Here is a 19260-nt window from a genome sequence, read left to right as displayed (position 1 = left end):
GCAGGTGGTTATACGAATAGAATCTAATATTCGCAAAACGAATAATTAATAACGTAACAGAATAATTCGAAAACTATATTAATACTATTAAATGTCATTATAAATGTTGTATCTGTATACCATAATACATGGCACCTATGTCATCATCATCTTATGGTTTTATGGGCCATGGCTCTGTAAGAGTTTTCGTCGCCACTGTCATTACTTCTCTTAAACTTCCATGATCTTGGACCAATTCATCCCAGTTTGCTTTATCCAATCTCTATAGGTCTCGTTTTATGCCATCTATCCAACGTTTTTTTGGTCTCCCTCTAGGTTTCTTCCCTTCTGGCCAGTCCTCGGAAGAAACGAATTCCAAAAAGAATGGATTCCTGGAACGAATTCCTTATTATATATATAAAAAAACGAGTAAATTAATGAGTTCTTTTTTTCAAGGAAAAATACAGATATGTAAATAATTGAACTTAATATATATTTTTTTTAATGTGTATACTTATAATGTATATTGTAAACGAGTCATTGTTATAGAGTATCGACGTTAATCGTTCATTAGTCATTAGTCATTTTATTAATATTTCTCATAAGTTAAAAGTTATACATTTATAATGTATATAGAAATGAGTACCTATATAAAATATAATTATATATAAGAATAACCGATAAAGACAGTCGACATACCGTTGGCCAACAATTTAATTTTGAAGAAAATCTCAAAATAGAATTAAAAAATATGTATCTATTACTTGTACCTACATATTATAGGAACGAATTTCTTTTTTTTTAAAAAAGAACAAGAAACGAAACGAATTTCTTTTTTTTAAAAAAAGAACAAGAAACGGAACGAATTCCTTTTTATAAGGAACTTCCCAAACACCGCTTCTGCAGGTTGCCATTCCATAATATTGGTCTAGTTTTGTATGTTGCCACTCTCCGTTTAACATTTCCTTACCATTTAAGCCTTTATTGACCTTTCATATAGGTAACTTGTTATTACGGATATTTTTGTAATTTACCTTATCTCTAAATTATTCCTTCTTTGCCAGCAATTGGATACATACGGGTCCACATATTGTTTTTAAGAGGACGCTACACGGCCATTTGTTGTCTTCGTCTTACAAGTAAGTAACATCAAATTTACGCTCAGGAAAGCGCGTTTAGCTCCGTTAGTTTAAAAATTAAATCGAATCGATCTATTATGAAACTTTATGGTAAGTACAATATCTGTGTTTGTATGTGGTTTTTTTATGATAGTTTAATTTTTTAGTAAGTTATGCGTATATAATATATTGTGTAAATTAATGATGCTCATGTCTCACTTAAAAATTAACATTTGAAAAATATTAAAAATCCTTAGACACAGTTTTAATTTATAAGCATTTAAAGTTCTAATCTTGACAAAATACTGAAAAATCACGAAAATTAGCAAATTATTTTGAGTTGAAAATTCATAAAAATTTTTCATTTTAAATTTAAGTTTTGAAAATGTAATACAAGATTCCTTATAAGTTTGTCTACCTTTATCAAAAAAAAAACGTCTACAATCATTTCAAATTAAATGTTTATGAGCGTTTGAAGTTTATATTTTTACAATATTGGATATTCACTCGATTTCTCATATAGCGGTTTTGTTATTTTATTGTTATTCAAAAACGAATAACTGTAGATACATGAACTTTTACTGCGTGTTTATATTTTCATTTTCTATACACCATAAAATGTTGAAAATAGTGTGACTCTTTTTGAGCTGTTTACGTACATTGTCAGTTTTCAATTTTTTTTTTTCTATAAGTATCAATAAAATTTTATTTGTTGAGTAAAAAAGCGTGAAAATTTAATGCAAGGCTCCTGATATATTGTTACAATAGTAGTTGTAAAATATAAAAAATACATATTCACAATTTTTTCAAAACTGAGCTTTTTAACTAGGTTCTCGCCCAGAAAATTGTAAATCAATGATGCAGTTATCACAAAACAAAAATTAAGGAAAAACAGTAATTTTTAAATTTAAAAATCGCTTTTCAACAAAATTGATTTTGGTTTTTAGCATAACTATAAAACAAATAACCATAGATACATGAAGTGTTTACTTAATGTTTATATTAGCATTTGCTATACATGATACAATATTCAAAATATTTTGACTTGTTTAGAGTGATTTACGAACATTTTCAGTTTCAAATTTTTTTTAGTTTTTTTTTTCTATAAATGTTAATAAAATTTTATTTGTTGGGCCAAAACGCGTGAAAAATTGTATACAAGGTTCCTGATATATTGTTACAATAGTAATTGAAAAATATAAAAAATACATATTCACAATATTTTTATAAGCATTTAAAGTTCGAATTTTGATAATATTTATCAAATTTAAAATTTAAAAATGATTTTGTAGTTAAAAATTTATAAAATATTCAACTTTTATAACTAAGGATTGAAAATTTAAAACAAGCTTCCGCGTAAATGAATAACTATATTCACAATGATATCATCAAATATATTTAGGAATATATTAGGCTGACATAGGCTGACTTGCTCAGAATCGTTTTTCGTATGCAATGATATTATATCATTGAATTCAAATTGAAAACCATTCATTACAGTGACCCATTTGTAACCTACTGTACAGCAGAGCGATATCCACTTACCCACTTTTTAATACTGACAATTTTAAATTTTAAATTTTATTTATATTTTTTTGGAAAAATTCAAGAATAATTTTGATGGTAAAAACATTTATCTAAGTCAAGCACTTTATTTTTTAGAATTTTGTAAAATATAAATATTAATATTTTTTGAGTAAATTTATTTTGGATATAATCATTTTTATGAAAATATTAACTTTGGGAATTTCCTGACTTGAGTATATTTCTTAAATTATTTATTAACCATATCGCATGTTCACAATTTTTTACATATACGTTTAAATAGCATCTTTTAATTTTGCCAAGTCTTCCTATATTATACCTGGTATACGGTATATATAATATTATATAGTATATATTTTGGTCGACGTCTTTGACGATTCAGCGATATCTACGTTATAACTCGTAACCATTATAATAATGTACTTAGAAAAATGGTTTAGTCACATATACCTAACCTTCAACTATCAAACAAGGATAACCATAAATAATATTTTTTCAATTTTTTTTTTTATTAAAAAACCTGTGGCAGCATGGACCATTATTGGGTGTATAATTGTAAAATAAATGATTTGAATTGTTTATAATATATTATAATAACACTACCGTCGATCAACGTGTATTGTTTTGTAAACGTTGTTTGTTCCTTAAATGTTGATATAATAATATTATGAAAAATAATGGTTTTTTGCCCGACGCTAAATACATCAGGCTCGCGTGGACTTTACCTACATAATTTATTATCGTACAATCGCATGCAAATGTCAACAAAACACATAAGTTACATAATAATATTAATTTAAACAACATTTTCCAAACACAAAATAATAAAACCTATAAAAATCTATTTTAATTAAATATAATTAACATTATTTTTTTTGCGCTTTTCATTGTTTATCGCACAAGGCACACATATAATATTAACATGTATTGATATTTTACTTTGACGTTTTTCATACAGAATATAGGTCGTTTATTATTGAAGAGAGTTTATTAATTTTGGCTGAGCATTTGAATGTATAGTATAATAACTTTTAATGCGTGACCTAATGAGTGTACGGAATTCCGGTATACCTATAGGAGCACTGAATACTAACCTAACCTAACTGTGCGGATGACGGCTGCACCTGTAAAGCCGGTGACGGATACGTGCGCGCACGGACGGCGACCAACATGTTATGTGTCGGGCGTGTAGTTACTTAAGTCGTAGGTACCTGTCGATAGCCCTGTAAGGAGGGGAGAGTGAGAGATCGAAAGTGGACTGTATTAAAGCTAGGTTCAAATCTTTAGGATGTATGAGTGCTAAGGTGATGAATGAGAGGTACCTAATTACAATAACAACAATGGGTTGATAAATATGGTGCAGAACAATTTATTGTGGTGTTCTGCAAAAGACTCTCTTACTGACTAGGGTTAGTATTATAAGCGCGATCACATACGATCGCGTGAATCAATAAATCAAGAAACAAAAAAAATAATACAAATGCAAAAGAAAATAGTGTTTGTTGACAAATAAATCGCGTGTGTACGACCTGATAAGGACGGAAGATGATACCACGACGATGGCGCGGCAGTTGACCCAGTGGAGCGTTGCAACAGCTGCGGGCGGCAATCGGGGCTGGCGTCACTTGCACTCCCGTCGCTTTCGACGAATGGGTCGACGACACTGCGTACAAAACGTAAAGACGAGGTGTTGGACGACGCGGACACGAACTCGTATTTCCGTTAGAGGGAGATCGCGAAACGGTCACGCGAAAACATTAATTGTCGCGGCGTAGGGACGCGGCACAAACGACAACAAAAAAATGGCTTGACCACGGTTCGCACTGCGTAGGACGGGCGGGCGGAACACGTGGGTGCGAAGCGAGCAGGGCTCGAAACGCACAGCGAGTCGGGCGAGCGACGGAAAAACTAATAAACGGTGTTGTATCACGACACAGGCGGTCGAGCGATACACGTTGTCGGCACTACGCACGGCGCGACATGAGAAGAACACGGGCGGCTCAATCTGCAAACACGTGGGCAACCACGGCCCGGGGTCCCACTGCGAAGCTCGGACGGGCGGCGGACAATAAATCAAGTCGCGGTGTCGGCGCGGACGGCCAGAACTCGCAACGCGAAGAAAACAACAAAACGTACATACACGATGAGTTCGTGAGCAGCGAAGGCTCACCGGATCGCGTTGATTAAAAATGTGGTTTTACCAATAAAAGTGCCAAGACGGCGGAAAAACAACATGTTGCCTAGACGGCTTAGAAGCGACGACGACTTTTGCATGGCGGCGGGTGCGGATCGCTGGAGGCACGACTGTGGCGAGACCGTCCCCACTCTGGAGGTGCAAAGTTCGCTCGCACACTTTTCGGCGGCTGGGCGGCAGGGTGACAACATTATGACCTAGTCATATCGCATACAACCGCGCGGAAATACGAACCGCCGATTGTGTACCCAACATTTCCTCCCCGCGTTGAAAGACCAGGGCGTCTTTCAAGAGATCATCAAACATGAATATGGACGTTGAAGTTCAGATCATACACATTACAACAAATACGGTGCGAAAAAAAAAAAAAATACATGATAACATGGAAATAAATAATAATTAAAAAAAATTACATTGTACCTGACACTCATCAATAAACAAATAAATAAATAACATGAACGAGAATGTGACTGTTGCACACACAAAAAAAATAAAGAATAATAAACAATGAGGACCTTGGGAGATGAGGATAAGATCAGGGTTCGACTGGTAAACGCACAAGTTTCACTACCGGACGTTTGTAGACACCGTCCTGCGTGCGCACGGACACGACGCGAACAACCTCGTCTGATCCCGGGTGGACCTCGGTGACACGACCGAGACGCCACTCAGTTGGTGGTCGAGAGGGGGCCTCAACGATGACCATGTCACCGATCGTCAAATTCGGAGATGACTTGAACCATTTGTGTCGTCCTTGTAGTGTAGATAAATATTCACGTGACCACCGTTTCCAGTAGGATTGATGACACTGTCGAATGAGTTGCCAACGATTCAGCCTGTTGATTTGGACGTCGGTGAGGTCAGGTTCGGGTAAAGCTTGAAGCGGCTGTCCTATCAGAAAGTGCCCGGGCGTTAGCGCACTCAAGTCGTGCGGATCGGATGATGTTGGCGTGATTGGTCTCGAGTTTAAAATACCCTCAATGCGGGTGGTCAAGGTGAGGAACTCCTCATATGTCAACACCTGTTGACCGATGGCGTGCTTGAAATGATATTTGGTGCTTTTGATGCCAGCCTCCCAAATTCCACCGAAATGTGGGGCGGCGGGCGGATTGAAGTGCCACGCACAGGTCAGATGTGATGACAGACGATCTTGAACTTTGGCATCACGGAACAACGTTTTCAGCTGGCGCGCGGCGCCGACGTAATTTGTCCCACAGTCCGAATAAATGTTGGACGGGATGCCGCGACGGGCGACGAAACGGTCTAAGGCTGCAAGGAAGGCCTCCGTGCTCAAATCCGACACGATTTCGAGGTGGACTGCCTTAACGGACATACAGATGAATAATGCTAAGTAGACCTTGACTGATTGCGCATTCCGACGGCGATGTTCTTTCACGAAGAACGGGCCTCCGTAATCCATCCCGACGTGCGAAAAAGGTCGATGCGGTTGGACCCGGTAGGACGGTAAATCTGCCATCATCGGCTGAGGGCGGACAGCCTTGTGACGGGTGCACGGAACGCACGAAAATATGACACGTCGAACCGCAGCGCGACCCGACAAAATCCAAAATTTTTGGCTTAACATTGACAGTACTAATTTTGAGCCGCCGTGCAGAAATGACAGGTGGTAGTGGCGAATAATCAGCTCGGTGAGGTGTGAGGATCGCGGCAGCAAAATCGGGTGCTTCGCGTCCTGACTGGCACTAGCGAAGCGAAGACGGCCTCCGACTCGAATGATACCCTTTTCGTCGACGTAAGGTGCTAGTTGTGCCAGGGACGGCGGCGAAATCATGGATTCATTTTTTAACATTTTTCTCAAGTCTGAAAAATAAACTTGTTGTGTGCGTTGCACGGCGATCGATAACGATCTTTCCCGTTCGGTAAACGTGATTGGACCGACGCGGACAGGTTGTCGACGTAGACGGTGACACAGGTAGCGCAATATGTATGACAATACACGCAGCATTTTACCGAGCGACGAAAATCGGTCAATAAATTCGAGTGAAGGCGGATGAACATTGACGGCCAACGTCGTGATGACATTCGGTCGGGTCTCCGGCAGCTGGTCTGGTGTGAGCGGAATAAATCTCGATTGGGGCCACTGGTCTTCGGGAAGTCGTAGAAAGTCAGGACCGTTCCAATAGATGGACGAGGACAACATTGATTTCGGCAACAGTCCACGAGAAGCTGGATCCGCGGGGTTGTCGTTGGTCGAGACGTAACTCCACATACAACCAGGTAGCAATTGACTTATTTTTGCAACTCGATTTGTTACAAAGATCTTGAAATGTTTTTGGTCCGACGTCAACCATGACAAGACGACCGATGAGTCTGACCATGCTCGCAAACGAGATACGGGAACTTCGCTGGACAGAACAGAATGCACATGGTGAAGGGTACGGGCCAATAACAGAGCACCGCACAGTTCTAGGCGTGGTATCGATAGCGACTCGTCGGCGGTCGAGCTCTTCAAAGGCGCAACCTTAGTTTTACAGGTAATGAATTTTACAGAAATATTGCCGGCGGCATCGACGAGACGAAGGTAAATGGTAGCCGCATATCCTTTGATCGACGCGTCTGCGAAGCCTAGCAGCTGGATGTCCTGTTGACAAGTGGCTTCGATGTGACGTGGTAGGCTTAAATCGAACACAAGTGGTAATTCTGTGCAGAACTGTTGCCACATGGATTGCAACTCGTCAGGCATCGGATCGTCCCACCCGAGTTTCTTGCTCCACAAAAGCTGCATAAAACACTTTGCCCACAGTAGCATTGGTCCCAGGGCGCCGATGGGGTCGAATAGGCGGGCAATGACGGACAACACTTCTCGTTTCGTAGACGAAGTCTGTTGAAGGCTGGTATGATAAACAAATTTGTCGGTGTTCGTGTCCCAGTGCAGGCCGAGAACTTTCACGGCGTGTTCTTCTTGAGGGTCGAATGATATGGCCTGTACTCGGTCCCCGGAAGGAACAGACTCGAGTACGGCGGTGCTATTGCTGGTCCACTTACTCAACTCGCAGGCACAGCTGCGCAGTAGACCGACGATGTCCGTTTTTCGACGTAACAATAGCTCTTCAGTGTCGGCGCCGATGACGATATCATCGACGTAGGCGGTTCTGGTGAGAACGTCTTTGGCTAACGGAAACCGATTACCGTCTTGGCTGTCGAGCTCGTGTAGACAACGTATGGCTAGATACGGCGCACAGTTGAGGCCGTACGTGATGGTACACAATTGAAATTCAACGACGTCGTCGCTAGGCGCGTCACGCCAAAAAATATGTTGAAATGCCCTGTCTTCTGGACGAATTAACATTTGTCGGTACATTTTGACAATGTCGGCGGACAGAATATATCGATGCATACGGCAGCGGAGTAGAATATCGCGTAGATCGACTTGCAGCTTCGGTCCGGTGCACAATATATCGTTCAAGGAGCGACCGGATGACGAGGCGGATGATGCGTCGAACACGACACGTATTTTGGACATGTCACCGTCGGCTTTGAATACGGCATGATGCGGAATAAAATAGATGCCCGGTGACGGGGCTGGCACCATGTGTCCCAGCGAACGGTAGGTGGACATGAACTGACGATACGCCGCATACAGCACGGGATCCTTGGCTAATCGCTTTTCTAGATTATAGAATCTTTTCAGCGCTATAGAACGCGAATCACCGAGACCGTGATGCGATGTACCATGCTGTTGAGTTGGGCCGGTGAACAAATGGCGAAATGGTAGGGCGACACAAAATCGACCTGTCGTATCACGCGAGGTAGACTTAGTAAAATACTCTTCACACCACTGGTCTTCCGTGGTAGGTGACGACGGTGCGGCGGGTTCTTCGATCAACCAGAATTTTTTAATTAAATCTTCGATTGAGGGCGGAGCGACTGCGGTGGTCAGCGTGACTGGAGGTGACTTGTTCGGAGTAGAAAATGAACCGAAAATTATCCAGCCAAGCTGAGTGTCAAGGGCCGATGGTAAACCCGAATGATGTTCCACACCCGCGTGTGGGCGGATCAGACTTGGTAGGATATCCGCACCGAATAAAACGTCGATGCGAGACGGAGTGTCGAATTTGTCATCGGCGAGTCGAAGGTGTTGATATTGTTGACGCACGGTCGCTGGTAACCGAGTAGCTGGCATGGCAGTGGTAATTTGTTTTAGAACAACTAAGTCAACAGACGGGAATAAATAATCTGGTTTAACGTGTGACGAAAATTGACAGCGGGTTATACCTTGAACGTGGGACACAGGACTTTGTGCGAAACCTACGATGTCAGACTTGTAACGACGTTTCGAAAGTCCAAGCCGCGCTGCACAATCACTAGTCATGGCGGAAATCTGCGAGCCACTATCGAGCAGTACGCGTACGCAATGTACTTGTTCCCACGCATCTTTAATGTGAACAATCGCTGTACCTAGTACGACGGTAGAATTGGTGCAGGCGGCACCGACAAACGAGCTAGAATTACCACTCGACGTGGTGGGTTGGGGTACCGGGGTACTATTCGAAGTCGTATTATCTACAGTTGACGTTTGATTTTGTTCACGATGTAGTAGGGTGTGATGACGCTTACTGTTGCACGAAAAACAACCCTTGGTCGACGGACACGTATTGACCATATGACTCGAACTCAAACACGCGAAACACAATTTACGAGCTAATACAACGTCTCGTCGTTTATCAACAGTCATTCCGGTGAGTTTCGGACATTGATATATTCTATGATCGGGCTTATCACAATATAAACAATTCCTAGTCTTAAATTTAGTCGAAGCGGACGTAGTAGCAGCGAACACTGATTTAGTCGATTTGGTATGTTTACCGCGAACATCCGGTTTTTCGAACGGTTTTTCGTTGCGACCGACTTTATTAGATTTTGTAAGATTTTCCAAAATCTTACATCGATGTTGCACAAAATTTACTAATTCGTCAAAAGTCGGAATAGTTGACTGTGACGTACTAGATTCGAACAGTTGTAACGTGGTCGGGTCGAGAACGCGAGAGCACATATGGAACAGCAAAAAACTCGAAAGGTCATCGACCCCCAGCGATTTAATTATTGATACATTTTCCTTAAATGTATTGACGAACTCAATTAAAGCTGGTAGTGATTCATGAGCGATTGGTTTAAAGGCGAATAATTTGTCCATGTGAGCGGAAGCTAACAAACGTTTATTGTTGTAACGCTCGGACAACGCGTCCCACGCGATCGGGTAGTTAGCCGCGGACAACGGTATAGATTTAATAATAGCCAACGCTGAACCAGATAGACACGACAGTAAGTGATGAAAACGCTGTGCGTCATCTATGTGTTGGTTATCATGTACGAGTGATATATATATATCGCGAAACGATCGCCACGATAGTAAGTTGCCGTCGAACATAGGTAATTTAATTTTAGGTAACGCGACGAATTGTTGTTGTGGCACGGAATTGGTGAACGACGAAGACGACGATTTACTTTCGGAAGTAGACACAGGAACGGCACTCGCGACAATTGTTTTTATTTCAAGACGCATGGATTCCATGGAAGTAATCAACGGACGATCAACCTGTTCAAACTCAGCAATACGGTCGGCGTCGATTAATGCGTTAATAATGATGTCTTGTTGATGTTGAAATTGTTCGACGAACTTATTTAGTTCTTCAGCGTGAATAATTAACGACGGTATTTTCCCAATATCAGCGCGTGCCTCTAATGCTGTGGCGTGAATATTTTTAACCGAATTTAATATGTTATCGCGTTTGACGCGACCTCGCAGTAGAACCTTTACCGGATCCTCTTCTTTCTTTAGTGGTGCCATGACGATACGAATACGAAATTAAATGATTACGTGATGAGGTACGATTGTGACGAAGTAATTACACGAAAATAAATCCGGCTCGAAGGACCAAACAATGTGCGGATGACGGCTGCACCTGTAAAGCCGGTGACGGATACGTGCGCGCACGGACGGCGACCAACATGTTATGTGTCGGGCGTGTAGTTACTTAAGTCGTAGGTACCTGTCGATAGCCCTGTAAGGAGGGGAGAGTGAGAGATCGAAAGTGGACTGTATTAAAGCTAGGTTCAAATCTTTAGGATGTATGAGTGCTAAGGTGATGAATGAGAGGTACCTAATTACAATAACAACAATGGGTTGATAAATATGGTGCAGAACAATTTATTGTGGTGTTCTGCAAAAGACTCTCTTACTGACTAGGGTTAGTATTATAAGCGCGATCACATACGATCGCGTGAATCAATAAATCAAGAAACAAAAAAAATAATACAAATGCAAAAGAAAATAGTGTTTGTTGACAAATAAATCGCGTGTGTACGACCTGATAAGGACGGAAGATGATACCACGACGATGGCGCGGCAGTTGACCCAGTGGAGCGTTGCAACAGCTGCGGGCGGCAATCGGGGCTGGCGTCACTTGCACTCCCGTCGCTTTCGACGAATGGGTCGACGACACTGCGTACAAAACGTAAAGACGAGGTGTTGGACGACGCGGACACGAACTCGTATTTCCGTTAGAGGGAGATCGCGAAACGGTCACGCGAAAACATTAATTGTCGCGGCGTAGGGACGCGGCACAAACGACAACAAAAAAATGGCTTGACCACGGTTCGCACTGCGTAGGACGGGCGGGCGGAACACGTGGGTGCGAAGCGAGCAGGGCTCGAAACGCACAGCGAGTCGGGCGAGCGACGGAAAAACTAATAAACGGTGTTGTATCACGACACAGGCGGTCGAGCGATACACGTTGTCGGCACTACGCACGGCGCGACATGAGAAGAACACGGGCGGCTCAATCTGCAAACACGTGGGCAACCACGGCCCGGGGTCCCACTGCGAAGCTCGGACGGGCGGCGGACAATAAATCAAGTCGCGGTGTCGGCGCGGACGGCCAGAACTCGCAACGCGAAGAAAACAACAAAACGTACATACACGATGAGTTCGTGAGCAGCGAAGGCTCACCGGATCGCGTTGATTAAAAATGTGGTTTTACCAATAAAAGTGCCAAGACGGCGGAAAAACAACATGTTGCCTAGACGGCTTAGAAGCGACGACGACTTTTGCATGGCGGCGGGTGCGGATCGCTGGAGGCACGACTGTGGCGAGACCGTCCCCACTCTGGAGGTGCAAAGTTCGCTCGCACACTTTTCGGCGGCTGGGCGGCAGGGTGACAACATTATGACCTAGTCATATCGCATACAACCGCGCGGAAATACGAACCGCCGATTGTGTACCCAACACTAACAGATAATATAATTATTATCTCGACAAGTATTTATGTTTCTCGAAATATTTTTCTCCATAATTTAAATTCATTCAAAACAACTACATTCTATTTATCATTTTCCATGTCAATGTATAAAAATCCAATTTTGAACAAGTTAATTAGTTATACGTATTTAAAACTTAGGTGCCTACAACTAGTTGTTAAGTAGCATAGAGCCATAGAGTTATCCTGCAAATTGGTCGTCCACCAATCTGTAAAACAGCAATGAATTAACAACAACTTCTAAACTTGATTTTATTCTATTCAAACTCTTAAGTAGTCAATTGTGCTGTAATATTTATTTAGTTGTTTTACATTTTACACTTAAGACGATAATATTGAACAATCCATACATCAACATTGTTATTTATAATAATGCACATTGCACAATATAATAAATTAAAACAATTGTGTTACATTAGTTTTTTTTTTATTTATTTCATTATACCTATGCAAATATATTCCAGTTCCCAGCCATACAAATTCTATTTGTAATAGGCACTTAAACGTTTTATTAAGGAGACTTTGATTAAAAAAATTATTTTTCATTCCGCGAATTATCTTCTTAACTATTTTTCAACTACTATTGTAACAATATATCAGGAACCATGTATAAAATTTTTCACGCGTTTTGGCCCAACAAATTTTATTGACATTTACAGGAACAAAACTAAAAAAAATTTGAAACTGAAAATGTCCGTAATAACCACTCAAAACCAGTCAAAATATTTTGAATATTGTAGGTATCATGTATAGCAAATGTTAATATAAACATTAAGTGAACACTTCATGTATCTATGGTTATTTGCTTTATAGTTATACTAAAAACCAAAATCAATTTTGTTGAAAACCGATTTTTAAATTTAAAAATTACCGTTTTCCCTTAATTTTTGTTTTGTGATAACTGCATCATCGATTTACAATTTTCTGGGCGAGAACTTAGTTAAAAAGCTCAGTTTTGAATAAATTGTAATGAAAGTTTTGCCAAGTTACATGAGTAGCCGAAAAGTTTCAAATTGGAAATTGTTCGGACTAAACTGGTTGGCCCGTCACGTAATTGGTATATCAGCTGTACGTTTACAACTTTACGTCTTGGAGTAGTTTTGTCGACCAATTTAAGAATACTTTTATTGGGCATACGCGCTTGACGCTGTTTATCAATAGTTCATATCATGTTTAATTGTGTTTGAATAAAAAATGAATATTTTTGTAGTGACATCGGATTATTGTTTCGTGAAGAGAAATGTCAGATTGTCGAAGGTCTGTATTCCCGTGATCTTTGTAATTATTTATTGGCACTTGACCACTTGAGCGAGAACAAACTTTTGTCTGATTTACGTGCATGCGATACCATAAATAGTGCGAGTAAATGCGTAATATTCGGTTTCGACCGCGGTTTCGAATGACAAATTAAACAAATTAACCGAATTCGACTGTGAATCATCAACCGGTAACAGGGGAACCAACCAAGCCACCGGCAAAATCATTGGATATCCGCGGGAAGAGAGACTTGCCCAAAGTTACATGTTGAAGCTGCAAATCACTTAAACACTCGAGAATTCGTGCTCAGCTCGTACTTTTCAGATATTGAAATGGTAGCCTCGCGTTTAAGGTTTCCCACCTTGTGAAACTATCACTCCAAGTTTTCAGTATCAGTTGCGTGTTTATTTCTTTGTTGGATAAATAGGTGTTTACAAATATATGGAACGTGGATACACTAACACGATAGCCAGGCTATTGAAGCGGACTAAACGTATGGCGTACCTCATCAGGACAATATTAGTCAGTCTTGGTCTGTCACAAAGTGAGGTTACGTTAACAACATAAGCTTGTGACCGTTATTTTTAAAGACACAAACAAAAAATTGGAAAAAAAAAACGTTGCAGGTAATTGTTGATCTATCCAGTTGAAACCCGTGTTGTTCTTCAATAAGAATATTATTTACTAAAAAAAAAAAAATAATAATGGTTTAATACTGCTTAAAACTAAATATTCAAACAGTTTGAACGGAGATAGGTCCATAATTAGTAATATATGATATATTATTACCAGATTTATGGTTGGGAGTGACACAACTGAGTCTTAAAACTGAAGGGAAATTACCCTCATCTAAATAACGTCTGAAAAGCAAAAAAAAAATGGATAAGCTTTAATGGAACACAATTGATAAAAGAAAACGGCGGAAGACTATCAGAGCCGACAGAACCTATAGTTTTAACCAGGGCTTGAAACCGATTGAAATAATTTCGGATTCAGTTTCGATTTTGTATACCGGTTTTTAATATTTCGATTTTGGTTTCAATTTTCAATACTGAAATAGGAAATTTCAGTTTTGGTTTCGATTTATTATACCGGTTTTGAAATTTTACGATTTCGGTTTCAACATAGCAATACCGGTATTAAGAAATTTCGGTTTCGGTTTTGTATACCGGTTTCCAATTTTCTTTTGCGAATAATGAAATGGTTATCAACATTTTAATCATGATCTCAATTTTATTATGAGTATTAATTATGCGTATTAATGGAATTTACGTATTTAAAAATACGTCAATTAAAAAAAAAAATAACGATTTCCAATTTTTTTCAAATTTCGGTTTTGAATTTAATACCGGTTTCCAATTTTTTACGGTTTTGATTTTGAATTTAATACCGGTAAACAAGAATTAGAACATTGAGAGTATAACTGCACATTTTTTTAATACAAGAACATTTTTTCGGTTTCGGTTTTAAATTATAATACCGGTATCCAATTTTTTCCGGTTTCGGTTTTGAAAACGGTTTTAAGCCCTGATTTTAACACCACACAAACTACAAAGTAGTAAGACCTTGAAAAACGTCATCAACAGTGAAGTATACATTATTATGTAGGTTGAAAAATGGAATCATTAAATTACTCACATGATCATTAATGACTTCATATGAGTAGACAGACTTGAAGTATGAGGCGAACATGTCAGCTTCACCCTTCGTTTGACCAGAAAGCACCATTAAGCGTTAGTGTTTTTAGAATACCAGAATTAGAGCGTTGCTTCTTTATACATTTCCAAAAACTGATAGCTCAGTTCGATCAACATACCCAGGATAGTTTTTTGGGCTCGTACCATGCCCTGCAAAAAATTAGAGGCAAAAAACTCGTTGGTGCACGGAGCACGACAATGGGAGAACGATGATAAGGTTAAACCAGAGTCATCATTATCCCATAAAACTCCAGGTAAGTTGTAATCACCACAAAATATGTACATATAATTAGGGTAAGATTAAGAACATGATCAACAGAATTTATATGAGATTTGTATCCATCATCCCCCCCCCCCCAACAAAACATTAATGAACACTACAGGGCGTCATTCACTGATATGGTGAAGTGAATTACTTCGGTTTTCGAGGATAATATCTCATCCATCAAACTGCTGATCTACTAATAATAAGATCACTAATTTACCGTTGGTGCATTTTACCTGCCTCCTTCTTCTGGTGGTTTTTTTATCTGCATGTATTACATATGAGGATAAACTGCGAACATCACTCTGGAGATTAGTTTCTATACAGCGTTGAGTAACCTGTAGGTATATCTTAAATCGTGCCTTTTACCAAATATCAGTAATATGTCATTGATATCCATGGATAATATATTTTAACCGATTGTGGTATCATTACTTTTTATGATAACAAATCGCATATCGTGAAGATAAGTTTATTGAATGAGAAGACTCAAAATGGAAGCCTATTAGGTGGTTTTCCCAATATGCGTTCAATATTATACAGTTTAATGGTGTGAATATAGGTTCAGGGCATAAATACCTTAATATTTATAAATTTTTTTTTTAGATGTTATTACGTATAGTAAATAATAATATAGGTACGTAGTGGAAATAAACATTTAAAGCCCTAAGAATAACGATTTGTTGAATTACAAAAAAAAAACAAATATCGTTATTTTTTGTTTAAGTATACAATCTTGTGAACGTTTAAACTTGAACCAACTGTCGTAAATACATGAACTATACGTATTAAAATAGATTCTGAGGTGGACGGGACTAATCTTTATAAACCATAATCCTGCAATTGAATCGTGTCATTAAAGGTTTGATACCAATAATATTATGATGAGAATCTGACAGGTGTCAATCATCCGTCATAGTAATGATTTATGAATAATGTTTAACGATATGATTTATACAAAGACAAATAACATCATTTTGAAAATATTATAGGAGCAGATGTCGTACCAACTCGTTGGAATTTCCTCACCACTGACCAGACTGATTTGTTTGAAATTCGTCACCGAACCGAAAATTCCATATTATTCCTCTGAGTAGAGGAAAACAAAAATTGTGATTTAAGTATATACCTATATTAGTTGTTTGTTTTTTTTTGTATATTGCAGCTATGGAGGAATGTGGGGTATTAAAGTGGATATTAGTCGGGGACGGAAGTCACTCAATTATTTTTAAAAATAGAATTATTCGTAGATACAGATCAGAATTTCTAACACGTCGTTTCTGGTACTAAAATATATTAACATAATATTTTAATATGTCACTATCGCAAGGAATTTATTTCAAAAGTTTATTTTGTACATACAAAAGTTTGTTTGGTAAAAAAACAAAAACATTCAGAATATATTATTCGAACTCGAGGTACTGTCGGCCTCGTTCAGATCAAGACACATTTTTAGCAGACACTTAAAATTATTATTTTTAATAACAATATAGAATACTTTTATTTTTAGCACATATGTATATATATACTATCTCTATTTTATCTATATATTTTCAATATCAGTATAGCGCATTCCTATTGCATACGTTGTACCTATTACTATTTACTAAACAAAAATAAAATATATTCTAAATTATATTTTATTGCTTATTATATTGGTTACGGTCTACAGACGATGTTTAAACGCTCTATAGTGGATAAGTTTTGTTTGCAAGTGTACACATACACGATACATATAAACAAACAAAATTGTCTGTCTTCCGTTTATTATACAATATATAATACTGACGGGATAGACATATACACGTTAACCGTATATATGCATAATGCAATAAATAATAATATACCTACTGTATAATATATATAAATATAAATACAGTAAAACTTCTGCTATCGGTAACCTCTATGTAACAGTCATTGTAATCGGTTCTATCGAGTGTTATGTGGAAAATACATTAAAACCTGTTACTATTATAAAGTGGACACTCTATAAATAGTTAACGGTCACTATATGTGTCTATAAAACAGTTAAATTATTTTCAATTTCACTATAATGATACTTTAAAATTATTATCTTATCGAAATATGGTTACAACGAAATAAATTCAGGTACACGGATCCGAAAAAAATTCTAAAGCCTCAAATGGTAGCCCAGATAAATTTAAATCATCTTACCATAATGTTGTTTTAAATTCTTAGCGGAGCGATGAATAAATTGATTTTACAATGATGTGTGGTTTTTTTTTGTATCTGTGCACACGGTAAGTAGTCGAAATAATGCTTCGATTTTCAACTTCAGTATCTTGTTTGGTGAGAAAGACAATCTATGGTTGGTGTGTATTGAGGAGGTCAAAATTCAAAGTTCCCAATAGTTTTAAACAGCGCAGGAAATAACAAAATACCAAATAAGTAAAAACGATAATTTGTACGCAATATCGATTTTGGTTTTTGGTGTTTTTGGTAACTCTAAAAAAAATTACCGTGAACACATGCAATTTTTACTGGTTGTTTATATTAGCATTTTCAACACTCGATAACATTTTCAAAATATTTTTATTTGTTTTGAACTGTTTACGAATATTTTCAGTTTCCAATTTTTAATTTTTTTTTTTATATAAATCTTAATTCATTTTTATTTGCTGGGTCAAAAAGCGTGAAATACAAGGCTCTTACCTATATTTTTTTTTTATTTTATTATTAGAAATAAGCCTCGGCAGCGATGGCCACTGGCTGCCATTTGATAATTGACAATGATTTACTTAAGATTAGTTATTACAATGATTTTGTTTTTACGTGACATATTATGATAAATTGTTTACAATAAATTTTCGATTTGTATATCTTTGATGGAGCTTAGAGTCTTCATGATGGTTTCTACGTTCGGACCTAGTGATTGGTATAGATGTTTACTTCTGGCGGCTTCAGTTTGTCTACATTCGACGAATATGTGCTTGATTGTCTGCAGGTGTACTCCACATGATGTGCATACTGTTTGTTCTTCTCGGTTCATTAGGTAGCCGTGTGTGTAGCGACTGCACACTTAAGTGTGGCCTATTCTTAGTCTTGTTAATATTACTTTGTCTTTTCAATTAAGATTTGTTGTGTTTTTCCAACGTTCTGTTGTACGCTTTATTTCACTGAGTTTAGTTACTTTTTTTCTCCATTTGAATGACCATTTTTTTTTCCAATTGCTGTATTAATGCATCTTAGCGTGTCTTCATAAATGCAGAGTTTTTCGTTTATTTTTGCAATCTCATTATTAGCTGCTTCTTTTGCTAGGCAATCTGCTCTTTCATTTTCTTCTATGTTACTGTGTCCAGGTATCCAGACAATGGTTATTTCGTTTTCGTAGTTATTTGCTGCTTCTGTTATTTTGGATTTAAGACTGTTGTTGTTTTCATGACTACTTAAGCAATTTACATAGCTTAATGAGCCGATGAATATGACATAGTTATTGGGTAGTTGGGAGTTTTTTATGTATTCTATAGCAGAGTATATTGCTAACATTTCAGCAGAAAATGTGCTGCAATTATTGTTTTTTTTTTTTTGAAAACTAGGAGTGATAATGGCTATACTAGTACCATTTTCAGTTTTTGACGCATCAATATAAATATCTTTAAAATTGAGAAGTTCTTCAATTAGTTCATAAAATAGTTGTTTATAGGAAGTTGATGTTGTATACTTTTTTTCTTGTTATTGACTAATGATGTTCCTGATATATTGTTACAATAGCAGTTGAAAAATAAAATATTAAAAATACATTTGCACACTTTTTTTGAGCATTTAAAGTTCCAATTTTGACAATATCTATCAAATTTAAAATTTAAAAATGATTTTATAAATGTATAAAGTGTTCAACTTTTATAGCTAAGGATTGAAAATTTAAAACAAGGTTCCATACGTACCTATATATAGGTAAATAAATTAC

At 37.9% G+C, this 19260-nt stretch overlaps 1 protein-coding gene and 1 pseudogene across 1 annotated transcript; both read right to left on the bottom strand.

The window, feature by feature from the left end:
* Positions 1–5371: 5371 nt before the first annotated feature.
* LOC132938070 (uncharacterized) lies at positions 5372–10645 on the bottom strand. Its single transcript, XM_061004736.1, has one exon. The coding sequence runs from the start codon at positions 10643–10645 to the stop codon at positions 5372–5374; it is 5274 nt and encodes a 1757-aa protein (XP_060860719.1).
* Positions 10646–18147: 7502 nt separating this feature from the next.
* On the bottom strand, positions 18148–18933 carry LOC132937992 (uncharacterized; annotated as a pseudogene).
* Between the last annotated feature and the right edge of the window lie 327 nt (positions 18934–19260).

Source organism: Metopolophium dirhodum, chromosome 2 (assembly GCF_019925205.1).
Source record: "Metopolophium dirhodum isolate CAU chromosome 2, ASM1992520v1, whole genome shotgun sequence".
NCBI lineage: Eukaryota > Metazoa > Arthropoda > Insecta > Hemiptera > Aphididae > Metopolophium > Metopolophium dirhodum.
The sequence above is the reverse complement of the archived record's forward strand: the minus strand, read 5'-3'. Positions and strand labels throughout refer to the sequence as shown.

Excerpts from the sequence above, each read along its gene's own strand:
- LOC132938070 (XM_061004736.1), bottom strand. The coding sequence starts at position 10,645 with ATGGCACCACTAAAGAAAGAAGAGGATCCGGTAAAGGTTCTACTGCGA.